The following is an 18,345-nucleotide window of genomic DNA, read 5'->3' on the forward strand; positions in this document are numbered from 1 at the left end:
ATAAGTGCCTTAAATTTTGCATTTGTGATTTGTGTGTGTGTGTGTGTCTCTCTATATCGATCTATCTCATTTTTGTTACATTAAATTTACTTACAATGGCGTTGAGATAGGGGGCCTCTAAGCACAAATAATAAACCTATGTAATTCGTGTTTGGAGGCCCCCTCTCTCAATACCTTGGTAAGTAAATGCTTAAAGGGAAACTAGTCGCCCAGACCACTTCAGCTCAATGAAGTGGTCTGGGTGCCAGGTCCCTCCGGTTTTAACCCTTCAGATGCAAACACAGCAGTTTCAGAGAAACTGCTATGTTTCCATTTGGGGTTAATCCCGCCTCTAGTGGCTGTCTTCCGGACAGCCACTAGAGGTGCATCTGCGATGCTGGATGCGAATTTCACCTCCCATCGCGCAGAGCGTCCATTGGAAAGCATTGAGAAATGCTTTCCTATGGACACATTGAAAGCGCGCACGGCACTTGCCGCCCATGCGCATTCGGCTCCAGTGACATCGGACAGGGAGGAGAGGTCACCAGCGCTGGATTAAGGTAAGTGGCTGAAGGGGTTTTAACCCCTTCAGCGCCATGGAAGGGGGATCCTGAGGGGGGGGGGGGGGGGGCACCCTCAGGGCACTATAGTGTCAGGAAAACTGCTTTGTTTTCCTGACACTATTGTGATCCTTTAACCCCTTAAGGACCAAACTTCTGGAATAAAAGGGAATCATGACATGTCACACATGTCATGTGTCCTTAAGGGGTTAAAGGTTGAAGTCTGGGAGTAACTGTAATTTATTGAAACATTTCTTTGAACACCGTGTTGTTAAATTTACCTGTGGACATGTTTGAATAGTAATTATATGTGACAGAACAATAGATGGGAATATACCGTATTGACTCGAATCTAATGTGCCATCTAAAATAATGCGCACCTCAATTTTTGAAACCTGTAAGCTGAAAAAAATAAATAAAATTCTGGCAAATGTAATGTGCATTTATACATGAAGTTACTACTATACAACATTGTGCTACAGGGAAAATGTTTATTGCCATATACCATAGTAACATTGATAGTATTTCAATTTTAGTGTGACATGTTAAGTCTATTCTTTCTTAAGCCCTCTTTCAGGAAAAACTTTCCGGAATGCAATTTGCCAGAACATTTTACATTTCCCCCCAAATTTTGTGCATTAGATTTAAATAAATACGGTATACACCAGTCTGCTCTCGAATGTTATGTTCATGTACTCAGGGTTTTTCTTTTTCTTTAGGCCTTGCTGAAAATAGACTGCCAAGGTCTAGTGGTACGTCTCATTCAGGATTTTGTTCTACTTACTACGGCGGTGGAAGTTGCTCAAAGGTGGAGGGAACTAGCTGAGAAGCTTGCAAAGGTGTCCAAACAACAAATGGATGGCTATGAAGCCCCACATAGAGACCGAAATGGGGTGCTGGATAGTGAGGTAAGGGGTGTTTAGAGGAATGTTTATAAAGTGGAGGGAAATGAGCAGTAAACAAATGGCATCTATAGATAATTTATTGTCAGATGTAGATACTTGCAGCCTACTTAGTAAGATAAATGCGTCTGGGTGCTTTGGAGATTAATTGATTTTTATCTTTAGTTTTTTTGTGTATTTGCATGTTTTACTTTGCAAAAGTAATTGCAACCACCATGACCACTCCAGTGATATGAAGTAGTCCTGTGGTAGGAGTCTGCCTGTGTGCTGTTTGTGCTTGAAACACAGTACATACAGAAAAATCTGCACTTAGGTTATTTACACCCCTTGGACATGTGAGTTAGGCAGTCTGGAACCCTATTCTGGGCTGCCTAATATCAATCCTCTGCACCATACAATCACAATGACAGTCATTGTGATTGGCATAGTGTTAGAAGTCTGTGGGGCAGTCAAGCATTGCACTTTGACAAAAGCTGGGATTTTTCTTGTCACCCAACTGGGCGAGAGGCTGCAAGTGCTGAGATTTGCACAGCAAATATTTCAGCTATCGTAGCGGTTTGTGTGAGAGGGTATCGCTTTCCACAAACTGTAGTTAACACACTATCCATGTGACAGCAGAAGTAGGGGGTGCAGGTTTCAGGTGCTTTCTTGTTCTACTAACCCAGAATAGTTCGAAAAATTAAAATAAAAATGGTTGTGGTATATAATGCAAAAATTCTATGGGCGAATTCACCATTAACACCCATTGTAGTTTTTATAGAGTGACCATTTAAACTGCATACATATTGGGGGGGGGGGGGGGGGGGGGTTATGGAAGCTTTTTTGTTTGTTTTGTTTGTTTTGTGTAATTTTTTTTTTTTTTTTTTTTTTTGTATGGTGGGTTGTGGTGTAGGGTTTTTTTTTGTTTGTTTTTTTATTTGAGTAATTTCTGCACTATGTTTTTATTATCGTAAAAAAATTGCTTTATAGAGAGCAGCTCTGTTCTGATCCATTCATTTTTCACTAAAATATTTTTGCCCATTTTTTTTAATCTTGTTTGCATAACACTTAGTGTGCAGTTTGAGTGACACAAAGGGCACAATGTATACAAATAACCATTTCTCCCCTCTCTGCTTGCCATGCAGGCCATGTGGAAGCCAGCGTATGACTTTCTCTTGACTTGGAGCGCCCAAATAGGGGACAGTTACCGGGATGTGATTCAAGAGCTGCATAATGGGCTGGACAAAATGCGCAATCCGATCACTAAGCGATGGAAACATCTCACTGGAACTCTAATCCTTGTGAATTCCTTGGAAATTCTTCGAGCCATGGCATTTAGCACACACGAAGAGGAGGATTGCATCATTTGATGGCAGAGCCTAAGAAAGACTGGACATTCTGCGTTCGCCTGATGTAAAACCCTTTTTAAAGAGCTTTCCAATGCTTCAAAGAATGGGAGACTTTTGCATCTACGCTACAATTCAAACGTTTAAGTTTAGTTTCTTCACTGCCAAAGGGTCCAAGATAAGACTGACCTAGTTCTATTTGGAACGTCATTCCTGGAATCCACTGCACTGGATGGCAGTAATCTGCATATATGTATAGTGTAAATAAATGTGGTCATAGGCCAAAGGCAGGGAGCTGGATGCATAATGTTACCAGTCCTTTCAACAGACTTGTTTTTTTTTTTTTTTTTCCTTTTTCCTTTTGGCCTTGAGTTCCTGACAAGCACAAATAAATGTTTTATATATATATATATATATATTTTCCTTTTTCTTTAGGTAGGAATAGTGTTCAGCTTCAGTGTGTAACATTTTTATATGACTTTTATCAAACTATTTTTATTTATCTCTCGACTAACAAACTTAAATGTGTGTGTACATAATAGAGAATATTTGTTTTATGTAGGCCTATTGTGGTTACGCATACAACATTTACAGGACAATCTGTTACGTGTGCCTGTTTTAAAGCAATAATATGGTCTTGGAATGGTTTCTCCTGCAGCGTTATCTAACATACAATGCTGTGTAACCAAGCGCCATATTCTCTGTTTCCCTCATAACCGAATGAGGCCCCCCACATATCTTTACTTTCCATGGGGTGCCTGTGTGTTGTCCGTGCCTTATTCCTTTTCAATTTGCATGGCACACTGACTTTTTTTTTTCATGTTAAAGGCAGGCAGGGGTTTTTGCAAACACCCTCGTAGTCTTGTCACCAAATTATTTGGAAACTTTCAAATGTGCACATGCAATGACAATCAGGCACGCATGTAACATAAGAGGAGGGCTTAATCTGTTTTTCTACATTTATGATTTTTATTTCTAAGAATTGTTTTCTAACTACCTCGCATCCATTCACCATAACAGTCTAATAAAAGTCTAAGGTCAAAGCAGTGGGCTGTGGTGTCAATTCTCTTTTGTAATTGTTTGGTTCAGTGTTTTAATCCTTTGAATGAATTAATGAAAACCTGGCATTTAAAGGGTTAAGTGGTGTCTCCGGTTCTCTTTGTAGACTAATAGACCTGTAACCATCTTCACATTGCCGCGACTTGCCATTAAAGTATGATTTGATGGGAATGCAAAGTGAATTTCAAACTTTAGCCCATTATAGCCAGATAGGAAAAATTTTTAGAAATACAAATGGTTCTCTATATAACAGAGCACCTGAGTGCAGAGACCACAACGGTCTGCAAAATTAAGCAGTCACAAAGCAACTGCAGTGTTCATTGGAGCATGGAAAAGAACCACTCCAAAAAATGTTGTTTTTTTTTTTGTGTGTGTTTGGGTAATCATAGGAAAACCTAGAGGGGAAGAGGGATGGTTGCACACAATCCGAATGTTCACATTTACTTGTGTCAATGTTTTTGTGGGTTAATGGAAGTTAATCCAATCACAAATGTTCCCAGAACATTAGACTAGGGTTTTTTGGTTTGTGTTTAATGCTAAACCTGTGCACTTCTTACACTGTGTACATAGAGGTGCTGAAATTGTATTACTGTACTTGTTCGTTGCAAGGACAGATTATGCATGTAATATTTATTGATCTATCCATATAAAATAGTTGTCTTGCCCTTTGGCTTATGGTAACCTGCTCCATGCCACAATGAGAAAACCGTGTAACAAACGGACCACCCTGAAAGAAGATGAATGGGTCCTACTGGCCTGATGCAGGAGTTCTTTTAAGTAATATCACAATGCAGAGCAGTGTGTGCGCACAGGCCAGTTGGTGCTCTTGGCTATGAGGTTCTGTAGCTGGCAAGTTGCTTGGTAACCTGCGCGTTCTATTATGTTCCATTGTGCAGCTTTAGTTACATTGGCCTGTCCAGGCTGCCTGCCAGCTCTACATTGGAGTCGAACGAAGAAGCTGTATCTGAGCATGACGTCCCCCTGGCATGGCTGTTTAGAATGTACAGGATGGGTAGATGAAACATTGCAGCTCTGTGAATGGATTTCCTGTAATAGTGGGGGGTGCAGGCAGTCTTTTCTGCAGGAGGAAGGAAGGCTGTAAACAAGGTGCTGAGGAACAATACATCTGTACAAGTCTGACTATATTAAACACTGAACAGAGGCTGCCTGCTGCTTCCAGCCTTGGACAAAACACTGAATGATGCAATGCTAATACTGCTATAAATATCACACCAGTACCTCTAGCATTGTACGCAGCCTTGATCCTGTAAACGCTTTCATTTCTATTCTCCAACGCAGCAAGGTGGAGATGGGAGGGGGGTGAGGGGAAAAGAGAGCGAGTGTGTGCGTTATTGCATTTACAATAAAGTGCCAATGGGGTGGAACTACAGCACAGGTAGAGCACTGGAGATAGAGAAACTGTAAAGTGCACCCCTGGATCACATTTTAAGACTCCTGCTGCACTGTTGCTACTGAACTCCATTTTCCCCTGTCTGTTTAAAAGAAAAAAGTCAGGCACATCATTTAAAGCAGCACTGTATCCCCATATTAAAATGAGTATTTCATAAAGATGGATTCTTTATGAAACACTCTGACTGGAATTTCACTGAAATACAGAGACAAAGTAGGGCCTGAAGAGGTTCAGTGCGACCTATATGGCTCTGCTAAGTATTCTCACCCTTAACTACCCTTTGCGAATTTGACAGTCCCTCGCGGATACCTCAAATAACCGTTCTTTCCATAGCTGTACACTGTGACGTGGACTATGTGGAAACTGATAACAGTGTGGTATGTTTGATGTTTATGGAGTAGTCCCAATCATCCTATGTGATGAGAGGAACTACTCTTAGGAATAAGGTACTTGTCTCACAAACTTGGCAAAGCCTAGTTTGTCTGATGACCAATGACTGTTGGTTCATAGAAGATTTAAGTGATATACTTAACTGCAGATTGCTTCTTTCTCTAGCATGCCGTAGTGAAATGGACGTGGAGGCCGAGACCCTATCTACCATGACGTGTAGGACATTCCACAGGTGGCTGCTATGGAAGTTCTTAAATAATTTCATCCTTGCCTTCTTTCACTATATACATTTTGTAATTGAAATTATACTTTTAAATGGCTGGTTTGGCAATCATGACATTATTTGACCGTAATTATCCCCTTAAACACCAATGCCTGTATGTGCTGTCATAACAATCTGGAATGTATGTAATTCTTTTCCATAATGGAATGTTCCAGCAATTTAACAGTAGCCGTCATAAGGTCTAAAGCAGGGGTGCCCAAAGGTAGTTCCCCAGGTATTTTAAAACTACAGCTTACACGATGCTTTGTCATTCTAAAGCATCATGGGAGTTGTAGTTCTACAACATCTGGGAATATACCTATTGGTCTAAAGGAGCTAGACTGCATGTTGCAAATTTGGAAGTAGATTGTCAAGAATAAATAAACCCCAATAACGACAGGATAAGCTATTATAATAATAATAATAATGGCAGAGGTACAGATCTACTCTAATTACCCCAGTATGGGTGGACATAAAACCACCAAATTAGCTGTGGACAACAATCCGAATAACTCTGTAGAAGGAAATCACATTTTTAAAGGGACACTGTGGGCACCCAGACCACTTCAGCTAATTGAGGTGGTCTGGGTGCTGTGACCCTTTTGCACTTAGTGCTGCAATGTAAAAATTTCAGTTCCAGAGAACTGTAATGTTTACATTGCAGCTCTAAGTCTGCACTCTGTGGCTGCCTAACAAACAGCCACTAGAGTGTCTTCGGAATCTAACGGAATTTTGGTCCGTTATCTGACGCTGGACGTCCTCACGGACCTCCAGCGTCAGATTTTCCCCATAGGAAAGCATTGAATAATGCTTTCCTATGGAGAGGTCTAATGCGCGCACCGTGCACTAGGTCTCCCCCACCGGCGTCAGCGTGGGCGGAGCCTGACCCAGCGCTGGATTCAGGAAAGTGGCTGAAGGGGTTTTAACACACGTAATAACCTTATAATGTCTTTGTTTTCCTGGCACTACAGGATCCATTTAATATCTAGAGACATGAAAGTGAACGTCATAGACTAATTACAGCTGGCTGCTCATACTCTAATAATAACTGCAGAGTTGTAAACAATGTCTAACAATGGACACCGTACCTTAAAAATAATAAATAAAGGTGGAAACGGTGCCTCTATAATTCTTATTAAGGCAGAGTTTCCATCTAAAAACTATAACTTCTAAATGGTAATTGTGTACCTATTCTAATGTGATTGTAATAAAAATGTAAAGTATTTAACAAAGAGAGGTACAGTTAGCTACTTTTCAAGTACGTGCATCTGACAGTTATTACCCAACTCTGTTATACTGATTTTTATTGACCTCCAAATGATGAAAGTCTGAGTTGAACTAGCTACATTTGAGATACTGCAGATAGTTTAATACACTAAGCTATTTTATCAGATACGTTACATTTTATGTAAACCCTTCACAACTTTGACAAGCTTTCAGATATACATTCAAATACTTTTTTATTTCACTCGAGACTTCTAAATGGCATTGTGTGCTATCTAGATCCATTGTACACAATGTTGTATAAAGAGTGTATGCTTGTTCAAACATTATTTTTGGAGTTAAGAACGGTCAGCTGACACAGTTAAATGTCAATTTCTACACACTGCAAGGCAAAGGATTCTGTTTCGTGCACATATATTTAATTTCAAATCTGTGTATGTTAAATGTGTACAAAACTAATGCATTTATTATGTGGGACTTAAGTTTAGAATATTTATTGCAGACATGTTATTATCAATAAGTACTGTCATCCAGAACTGCATACATACCAAAAATTAAAGAAGCACTTTCAAAATTGTACCAAAGTCTATGACTTATTCCAATTAACAGGGCATATCATAAATAGTGTTGTTATCCTTGTCTGAATAAGTGAGGTGGACAACCCTGTTCTACAACATGAAAACACTTGAATATTGTGCTAATCTGGAATTCACATGGTTAAGGAGACTTTGCAAATTCAGGAATTTAAGAAATATTCTATTCAAAGCAGAATTTTACTCCGGCTTAGATTTGGATTTGGATTTTGACTTCGGACTGGATCTTCGACCACAGCATCTTCGGAACACCATGCAGGAACACTTCAGGCTAATGAATAGTGTAGTGATTATCACAAGGAGGAGGAATCCAATGACATCTAGGGAGTGGTATTGAAAAAAGTTCAAATCATGAGCTGCAGGGCGCAAGTGTGGTGCTCCTTTGTGTCTCATAACAAACTCCACCCAGTACACAGCAAGGTCCAAAGGATGGATTGGTCTGTCTAGGTGCAGAGCAGACAGACGCTCAATATTCTTCTTGTAACTGAGTAATGGAAAAATAGAAAGTTAACGTAGACATTGCATAATTAATGAAATGCTTATATTTAAATCAAGTCCAAAATGGTTATCCTTTTATCCCCCCCGTTCTCACCCATTTAAACAATCTAGAATAGAAGTAGACATAGTTGGGTGTCGTGTGCAAACATTTTGGTCATGGGTAGAAGTCTACATCAGTGGTTCCCAAACCAATTTCATAGTCCACTAACAATTTAGGAGTTAAGTACTTCCATTTTATTTTATTCTAATGCAGATACTGACAAAACCTGGACTGTTGGTGTGTCACGAGGACTCATTGGGAACCACTGGTCTAGATAATGTGTGGCCCGATAGCATATGTTACATCATTGCTTTTCACAAACCTTGGGTTTTCAATGACATTCTTTAAGGCATTGCTCAAGTCTTCTGATGTCATATCTAAAACGTTGAGTGTCACTCCTGCACCACGTGCCTCAATCCTTACTGCATTATCCATTTGGTCACCAAATAATGGCAGCATGACCACAGGGACTGCATTGCAGATAGCCTCATAGATTCCATGTGATCCTGCATGAGTGATGAAGGCACGAGCCTTGGGATGAGCTAAAACAACAGACAGATGTAGCATAAGATATAAGAAGCAAATCTTAAAATAGAACTGTCACTTCCGCTCACCATATTAATTAATGTGTGGGCGGTTCAACTTAATTTGCATGGTATGCCCTGGCACTGTCAAAAACACTTCAGCTTGGTCTGTAGTACAATACAATAACCTGAGAAACATGGACAAGCTATTGCATGGACAGGTATTGCTGCGTATTTAGAAATCCCAATAAAATGAAGCCATAAATCTGCAGGAATATATGAAACAAATCATGCAAAAGTACGCATCATAATGACTGAGTTATATTGTGGTTGAATTGACGTACAAATTACTTACTATAAGAGTTGCTGAGAGGGGGCTTTCGGAGCTGAAGCTCCGGTCGTAGGATGGTTTAGCACCAGAGCTCTGTAGTTGGTGGAGGAGTATAACTGTTTTTTTTTTTTTAATTATGTATCAGACATCTGCTTCTCAAAGCAGCTGCCTATTATAATAAGAAAGATCAGTAATACGTTGCTTCTTTTATGGGCAATTGGGTATAACATTTTTCATTTGTGTATGTTGAATGAGTGTAATAACATCTTAATATATAACCGGGTATAAACGGGTTTATATGAACTTGAATTGTATTAGCTTTCTGTAATTGTCCTTTCTATGTAAGCTGAACACTTTCACATACTTGTACTTATGATGCATATAAACGCTTGCAATTAGTTTAGAGAATACAAGGTCAGTCAGCTCCGACAATCTTCTCTCGTTGCCGGAGAGTGTGAATTGTCTTGTTTTAAAACTTTTATTTCTGAATTTTCTAAATGCCCTTTTGTGAAAATATTGCAATGTAGTTGCTTATTCTAGTATTATAACAAAATAGGACGATTAACCTACATATAAAACATTGAAGGTTAATACGTTTTTTTTTTAGTAATAAGCACACGTTTTTTTTTAGTAATAATTTCTCTCCAACACAAAGGTGAACCAGCTACAATTGTAAGAGGATCGGTGGTGCCCCTACATGGCTGTTGGGATGGGGTGCTTGGGAACAGAACCTTTATGCAAACCTCTCTACAAGGTAGGTAGCATAGCGGGCTTGTATTGAATACCTAGCTGTGCAGCATCAACGTCTTTCTGGGCTATGTGTTCATTAAGGTGCTGGAGAGCATTGCATGATTGTTCGTGGGTAGAGAGAATGGGATGTAACATAGAATGTCAAGGGATTTGTCAACATCCACACCTCTGTTAGTATGAAGATTTCTGTTGGGCTCAAGCTCTAGTTGTTTCTGGAACCAAGAAACACCTCTGGTACTTACCAAGCAGGTCATTCTGTGGCAGCCACTTCACAAGGTGGGTATTTTCTGCAAGGTTTGGGGGCACTTTCCCTGTATATCTCCAAAACACCTGAGTGGAAGGACACAAAAAGTATTTTATCATATATACCATATCCAGCTAAATTCTATCATGACAGACAGATTAAGGTCTAAAATATTGTCCAATATTTTTTAGAGGAGGGTACAGAATCTTCAAATGAAAATGATAGTCTTTATTAAATTAAATAATCTTGTTTATACTACGTTTTGCTGCTCTTACTTCTGCTATTGTGGGAGCGTAAAACAGAATGTTATCTATGCACAACAAAAAAATTATAATTAAATAATCTTGTAATAAAATTAGGATTACAATATCCACCATGTCTTCAGGAGTACAAATAATTTTGTCATAATTTTGAAAACGGGTGAAAAGGGTTGCCCTGCAGTATGTTTTGTGTGAGACGGAAAAAATGGCATAAGAAAATACACAAGGGGCTGAAGGAGTATAATTGCACAATATGGGGAAAAAATAGAAAGTATAAAAAGGAAAAAACATCCATTTAAAAAAGGAGAAGCAAATATACACAAACAAAAGTGAAAATGGTGAAAATGTTCACAATTGACCAGGGTGTAGAGGAAGGAGACAACTAAAAAGGTCAAAGAGGGTGGAATGCAAACAAGTATATTGATAGGTTGTTGGTTCTAGACACGTCTAAGAGAAAATGGAACAATAAAAGCGCAAAACAGCAATGGTAAGCATAAAACACATAAATGAGTGATAATGAGCAAAGGAGAAGAAAAAAAACCAAACAATTGAGGAAGGGTTCAACAGAAGTCCATAATTTAGGGGACTAAAATGCATATCATGGATGCTGCAGGGCAAATACACGTATGTGAAAGCAAGAGAACAAATCATCAGTGGGCACAAAGAAAAACTAGGTAAAAAAGAAAGGGCTAAAAAGGTAAATAGGAAAAAGTTAAGAAAAAGCTTTAATAATTATAAAATAGCAAACAAATTTAACGTGGAGTGGGTAAAAACTTATACAAATAAGAAGTGACATTAATACACATTAAAAGGCAGTGGGAAAATCAGGAAAGACAGGAAACAGAGCATATTTGTTACAGAAATTTGGCATAACAGCACAAAAAAAGGGAAAGTAAAAGCTTAAGAGGGAGAGGTGGTGAACGCAAAATAAAAGTGTGGACCAAAAAAAAAAACAGTACAGTGCAGAAGGTAATATATAGGACAAGAGAATCATAAAAAGAACAAGGGTAAAGAAGATAGAATTAAATTGATACAGGTGAGAGAGAGAATTGGATAAAAACCAATGGGAGTTCGTCACTAAAGCCCAAAAGTCCCAATCCGAAAATGGGGCAAAATCAGTTGTGCACAAAGGCATTCAGAATTCAAAATCTTAGCATTGTCACAATATTTATATATGTACAGATTTAGCAAAACACAATACAAACAGATTAACCATGTGGCAGTTGTACAGACACCACAAAAAAAAAAGAGAGAAATTATATGGAGTCATAGTTTTTTGTTTTTAAATAATCATATTGACCCCCATATTACTACAAGGAGCAATAAGTCCTCCCCTCTTCCAAAAATGTCACCTAACAAGTGTTCACTCATTGGCTGCTCAACTGTTAAAACCGCATCCACTGGGATGGTGTATTAGAATAAAATTAGAATTAGAATACACTGTGGTCCCCCTTTATCCTTCCCACTACCTCACAGTGAGGTTGTTAAACCCGCCCCCCCCCCCCCCCCCCCCCCCCCCCCAGCTTGTCAAAGCTAAAACCAAGCCTCCATCCTGGTGTAGATGGCTCTAACATTACTGCTCCATTGGCACATCCTCCAAAATATCCACTTAGAGATTAGGTTTCCCTTCTTTTGTGGTGCCCATCTTCCACAGTATGTCTTTTGGAACAAGTCTACGTGTCATTATTATTCTTTTATTATTTATATAGCGCCAGCAAATTCCGTAGCACTGTACAATGGGTGGACTAACAGACACGTAATTGTAACCAGACTGGAGACTGGGTGAAAGTCTAACGGAGAAGGGAAGGGAGTTCCACAGGAACAGTGCAGCCCTGGAGAAGTCTTGGAGGCGAGCATCAGATGTGGGAGTACGGACAGCGGATAGACGTAGGTCTGCAGCAGTGCGCAGGGGCCTCAACGGGACATACTTGTGTGTTAGGGAGGATAGGTAGGTGTCATTAACAAAATGCAAATAAGGCACTAATTAGTTGGGGTCACTAAGGTCATTTATGAGGTTTGGTGAGAAGGTAAGATCATCATGATGTGTTCAGTGTAGGACCATGTAATCATGATTAAAGCTAATCCACCATTATGTTATCTATAAAGGCACTCCAAATGTTATACCTACCACTGTTCCCATTGCCGAGGACGGTTAATAGGAGTTCACTGTTTACTACTCCACACAATTTCTCTTAACTTACAAAACTCATAGAAGTAAGCGCTTTCCATCCCTCACTGAGAGACGTGATGGGAGGGGGGGACTATGGTAACCCCTTTACATATGTTTTGTTTTGCATGGACATGTATTCAATGAACACTTTATGGCTCCTTTAATGGCTCTCCGTAAGTAAACCTCCACAGGATTTCAGCAGACAAAGAAATGCGGGACAAAATCACATCGCCTGATACAGTTTGTACTCAAGCACGATTATTCCTAGATTTCTATAAACAAGTGCCCTTGCTCACAAAATTGCCTTTGAGTTGCTCCCAGCACCGTACATAGCAATGAATATTGGATTTTTCATATAAACTGATTTAGGCTATTTTCCTGGCTTTCCTGGAAGGAATCCACCAGGGATCATGGAATCTCCCCCCTCCCTGGACACAGGTAAGCAGGGAGGAGGGAATGACATTTACATTTAGTTTACACACTGCATACACTAACACAACGCACACACACACTGCATACACTAACACAACACACACTGCATACACTAACACAACACACACTGCATACACTAACACAACACACACATACTGCATACACTAACACAACACACACTGCATACACTAACACACACTGCATACACTAACACACACACTGCATACAATAACACACACTGCATACACTAACACACACTGCATGCACTAACACAACACACACACATATTCATTCACTATACACAGACACTGCGTCTAATACACACACTACATCCACTACAAACACTGCATCCACTAAACACATTTCATCTAGTACATACAAACACTACATCCACTACACAAACACACACTACATCACTGTACACACACTACATCCACTACTTAAATACACTCTGCGTTCACTATACACACTGCGTCCGCTACACAAACACACACTCTGCATTCACTGCACAAACAGTATCTAATACACACAAACACTACATCCATTACACACATTCTAATTCACTTCCACTATACACACCACATTCAGTCCTACATCATTGTGAGCGGACTAGGTAAGGCGTGGGCGGGCCCGGGAGGGAGGGAGTTGGGGGTGCCCAGACCTTGTGCTTTGTCAGGGGCTCCAAAATTTCTGATGGTGGCCCTGTACACAATATGCACAACACTACCAGTTGCCGATTTGCAGCAAACAATTGTGATTTATTTCACTGCATTGATTCATGTTAAACGTTGGAAGTCAACTCTGACATGGAGTGATCACTTTATTGATATAACAAAACAAGCAATACCATGCTATTACAAAATCACAAAGTTCATTGGTCCATTGAATATTCTTACAGCATACTTCTCCCTGTCCCCTTACCATAGAGAAAATGATTGCCTACCTTTTGTGGAATAGATCCTAGAGCCTTTGCAATATCTATAGCCTTATCAATAGGTATTTCTGACACCATGGAACCCAATGAAAAAACCACAAATCCATGTTCTCCAGAGCTATTCACCAGCTGTTCAAATTCCTAGGGAAAAGAAAAAAATATTAGTAGGTCATTTATAATCTCATATGCGTCTTATTGTGTTCATATGTTAATATATTTATATTTTTATCTAAGCGATTACAATGCTAATCTTTTGACAGTCTGTAAATACTTTAATGAAACACCGGCATTGTAGTGGTTATAGTGACGGACGTGCCTGGCACCCTCGCTAAGTAAGTAGTTGCACTGTTTGCCAACGGTTTGACTTCTCACTTTGGGTCCAATGGGTGCCAGTACCTGCTTCTACCCTTCTGGTATTGAGAGCTGGAAACACCTACTAGCCAAGAGAGGGCCAGGTTATTGGCTGAGAGAGTCAGCTGATTGCCCTCAGCCAATGAGCTAAGTCCTGCACCAGTGGCTTTGCCTCAGGCAGAGAGCTTCAAAACGTTAACTAATTTCCTATGCTTATGCCTACCTCTTTTTACTGACATAACTCTATGAGTAACACATCTCTTGGCTAACCGCAGCGATAAATCAAGGAAAACAGCAGGGGTAATTACTAGATCCAGCACTAAGCAAAGGAAGATACTCCCATGACATATGTAAAACAAGTTGAAACCTAATAATAATAAAAATAAAAAATAAGTATATTTTAAAAATAAAAGCAATGTACATAAATAAAAATAGAGCAAAACTTTTTTTAAACTCATAGTTACTGAAAATAAACATGTGTCCATCAAGTTCAGCCTTCAAGTTGATCAAAAAGAAGGCAAAAATTCCAGTTGGAAGCGCTTCCACTTTGGCAACTAACTAGGAGAAAATCCTTCTTGACCCCAGAATGGCAGTGATATATCTCATTGGATCAAGAAGCTATTACCCCACTAATTAAAAATTATTTTCCTGAGTATTATGTTTTTCCAAGTAGCTATCCAATTGCTGTTTAATCATCTCTATAGACTCTGATAAAACCAATTTTTTAGGCAGGGAATTCCACATCCTTATTGTTCTCACTGTAAAATCCCTTTCCTTTGCCTTAGGCTAAATCGCCTTTTTTCCAGTCTAAATAAGAAGTATCATGCAGCAACTAAAACAAATAATAAATCAAGCCAATACTTATCTCTGACAGAATATTACCGAAATTAAATAGTGGTATATGGACTCCAGAGAAATAACCATTGGTATCGGAGTAGGGATTACAAATCTGGACTTTCCCAAATGAAGCCAGGTCACTTGGAAGGTATATGCTACATGCTACATCCATTATGAGGACCGCAGCCAAATGTACAAGTTGTGAACGAAACAAAATGTAAACAAAACCTGCCATTTGCGCTATATGTCTGTCCAACCGTAATTCACCTCTTTCATATTAAATGCACCCCCCCTTATTATATATCATTTTATTCAGGGGAAACAGGGCTTTCCTTTAATATCAAATATTTAGCTATGAAACAATTTAATATGAAAAACATGGGAGAAAATAAGATTTTTTTATTTTTTTTATAATTTTTTATTTTTGCGTGCAATAAAGTAACATTGATGCATTCATGGCCACAACGGCACACATTTAACATTTCAACATATATAACTTAGATGGCTGTCGTATCATAGCACTGTTTTATAATATGGGGTTGTCTCTAGAGGATAAGGTCTGTGTTGGTAACATTAATGCCCATAGTGAGGGTGAAGGGTGCCCGGTGTTGCTCTCTATGTATCTGCCCTGTAGGGCTACCCCCTCGCCTTGTACGAGATAGTCGTTCTCTAAGAGGTCTACAGTTTGTCGGCGGCGGGGGGGAGGGGAGAGTAGGGGCGTCGTAGTGTAAAGCGGGTTATGTGATAACGCTGCTAGTTGGGCTTCTGCAACCCTGTATGGGTATTCGTGGTGTGGTTTCGTCAGTATGCCCAGTCCAGGTGAGTTAGCCACTAGGTGCTGCGGGCTATACGGTGGCGGTGTTGTTGGGTCACAATGTGTGGGCAACACAGATAACACAAATAAAATGAATGAAACCTTGAAGGAAAAAAGAGAAAAAACATGAGAAAAAACATTATAAAAACCATTAACAGATGGTAGTGGTGCTACTGAGTTTTTAGTCTCTGACTGTGTGAGACGGTTCGCCTGCGTGGATGGTGGAATGGAAAGTGAGGAAAAGTCCCTGTAGGTGGGTTCGTCGGTGATTCTTCAAGTGGGGGATCCACCTGGGGAAGCCCCTGAGGGGTTCCTTGGGGTAAAGTCCCGGATAGTGTCTGGGTTCAGGTGGGCTATGCACCGTCTGGGCGCCGTTGCTTCTTGCAAAATACCTGTTGCTTGTAGATGGGTCTCCAGCTCCTGCCTGTCTTGCGCCTTGTATATGGCCCCGTTGAGAGTGAAGGAAACGGCACGAGGAGTGCCCCATTTGTAAGGAATGTCCTTGGCTCGAAGAAGATGCAAGAGGGGCTGGAGGTCTTTCCGCCAGGCTATTGTGTTCCTGGTCAGATCTGGGAACGCCGTCAGTGATGCCCCTTCAAACTTAATAGGGGTTTTACCCCGCAGTGCAGTCGCAAGTGCGTTCTTATCAGCCAGTGACTGGAACCGCAGTATTAGGTCTGCCGTTGCTGCTGTCGGTGCTCTGGGTGATTTCGGCAGCCGAAACATGCCGTCAATTTTCATTGTTTTTACTCGCTTCGGCGGTAGTAGTACTTCGAGTAGGCGCCTAATATAGTGAGGTAAGTCGTCCAGGCCTACAGACCCCCCTCAGCTTTAGGTTACATCGCCTTCTTTGGTCCTACATGGTGTCAAGCCTGTTATCAGTAGCGGTTTGCCATTTGACCAGGCCTGTGATTGTCTGTTCTAATGCATGTAGCCTTGTGTCCTGGAAGTTTGAGCTGGCCTCTAGCTGGGTAATTTTTATCGTGGCGCCTTCGACGGCCTTTCTATAATGGGCCATGTCCGCCGCCAAGTCTTTTCGGAGCTCCGCCAGCATAGTTTTAATTTGCTCGGCAGTGACCGGGTCCCCGGGTTTCGGAGGACCTGTCTGGTATCTTGAGGTGGCCTGTAGGATGCACCCTCCAGGATGTCGGCGGCGAAATCCTCCGATGAATAGGAGGAAAGGTCGTCTGGCTGCGCCATTTTGGGCCACGCAGCCTGTTGCGAGAGCCGAAGCATCTCACCAATGTCCCTCCCGTGGGGGCTTTTTTCGGCTTTTGCTTTCTTCGATTTCCTGCCCATGGTCTATTAGCCCGTATTTGGGTGGTGTGTGGGGAGGTTTTAGGCTCGGTTTCCACCATATATCTTCGATATTTAATAAGTCAGAGACGGAGCTCCAAGAAAGTGCGTCCACTCCGTTGCTCAGTCAGCTCCGCCCCCCCCCTCTTTTTATTTTTTTAGTTCTACATGACATTTTAACTGTCAATGTCATAATACTGTTTGCTTTTACTGCAATAAAATACACATATTTGTATTCAGCAAAGTCTCACGTGTAAAACAGTACCGCCTATGTACAGGTTTTATGGTGTTTTGGGAAGTTACAGGGTCAAATATAGCGTGTTACATTTGAAATTGAAATTCGCCAGATTGGTTACGTTGCCTTTGAGACTGTATAGTAGCCCAGGAAATAAATTTACATCCATAACGGCATACCATTTGCAATCGTAGACGACCCAAGGTATTGCAAATGGGGTATGTCCAGTCTTTTTTAGTAGCCATTTGGTCATAAACACTGGCCAAAGTTAGCGTTAGTATTTGTTTGTGTGTGAAAAATGCAAAAAACGGCAATTTTGGTAAGTGTTTGTGACTAAGTGGCTACTAAAAAAGACTGGACATACCCCATTTGCAATACCTTGGGTTGTCTACTATTGCAAATAGTATGCCATCATAGGGGTAATTTTCATTCTTGGGTTACCATAGGGTCTGAAAGGCAACGTAAGCAATCTGGCGAATTTTAATGTGAAAAAAAATGAAACACAAGCCTTATATTTGACGCTGTAATTTTGTAAAACACCATAAAACCTGTACATGAGGGGTACTGTTGTACTCGGGAGACTTCGCTGAACACAAATATTTGTGTTTCAAAACAGTAAAAAGTATTGCAGCAATAATATCGTCCGTGTAAGTGCTGTTTGTGCGTGAAAAATGCAAAAAACGTCACTTTTACTGGCGATATCATTGTTGTAATACATTTTACTGTTTTGAAACACTAATATTTGTGTTCAGCGAAGTCTCCCGAGTAAAACAGTACCCCCCATGTACAGGTTTTATGGTGTCTTGGAACGTTATAGGGTTAAATATAGTGCTAGCAAATTAAATTCCCTATACTTTCGGCATGGGTTGTCAGGCAGGTCCCGCTAATTGTAATTAATTAGGATACCTAATTATGTAAAATTAT

General features: G+C 40.3%; 2 protein-coding genes across 7 annotated transcripts in view; one reads left to right on the top strand and one right to left on the bottom strand.

Moving 5' to 3' along the window:
* SH3BP4 (SH3 domain binding protein 4) overlaps positions 1-3,146 on the top strand; it is a 44,535-nt gene extending 41,389 nt beyond the window's left edge. The window contains exons 4-5 of the mRNA XM_063430022.1: positions 1,259-1,447; positions 2,566-3,146. Coding sequence (XP_063286092.1) covers positions 1,259-1,447; positions 2,566-2,790 — 414 coding nt within the window. The 3' untranslated portion in view covers positions 2,791-3,146. The remainder of the gene's footprint in view (positions 1-1,258; positions 1,448-2,565) is intronic.
* A 4,185-nt stretch (positions 3,147-7,331) lies between these two features.
* The window catches only part of LOC134571597 (UDP-glucuronosyltransferase 1A1-like), an 84,576-nt gene continuing 73,562 nt past the window's right edge, over positions 7,332-18,345 (bottom strand). For all 6 annotated transcript variants that reach the window (XM_063430027.1, XM_063430026.1, XM_063430024.1 and 3 more), the window contains 4 exons: positions 13,898-14,029; positions 10,091-10,178; positions 8,566-8,785; positions 7,332-8,189 (listed from right to left, as the gene is read on the bottom strand). In XM_063430027.1, coding sequence (XP_063286097.1) covers positions 7,886-8,189; positions 8,566-8,785; positions 10,091-10,178; positions 13,898-14,029 — 744 coding nt within the window. In that variant the 3' untranslated portion in view covers positions 7,332-7,885. The remainder of the gene's footprint in view (positions 8,190-8,565; positions 8,786-10,090; positions 10,179-13,897; positions 14,030-18,345) is intronic.

The sequence above is a fragment of the Pelobates fuscus genome, chromosome 8 (genome assembly GCF_036172605.1).
Source record: "Pelobates fuscus isolate aPelFus1 chromosome 8, aPelFus1.pri, whole genome shotgun sequence".
Taxonomy (NCBI): Eukaryota; Metazoa; Chordata; class Amphibia; order Anura; family Pelobatidae; genus Pelobates; species Pelobates fuscus.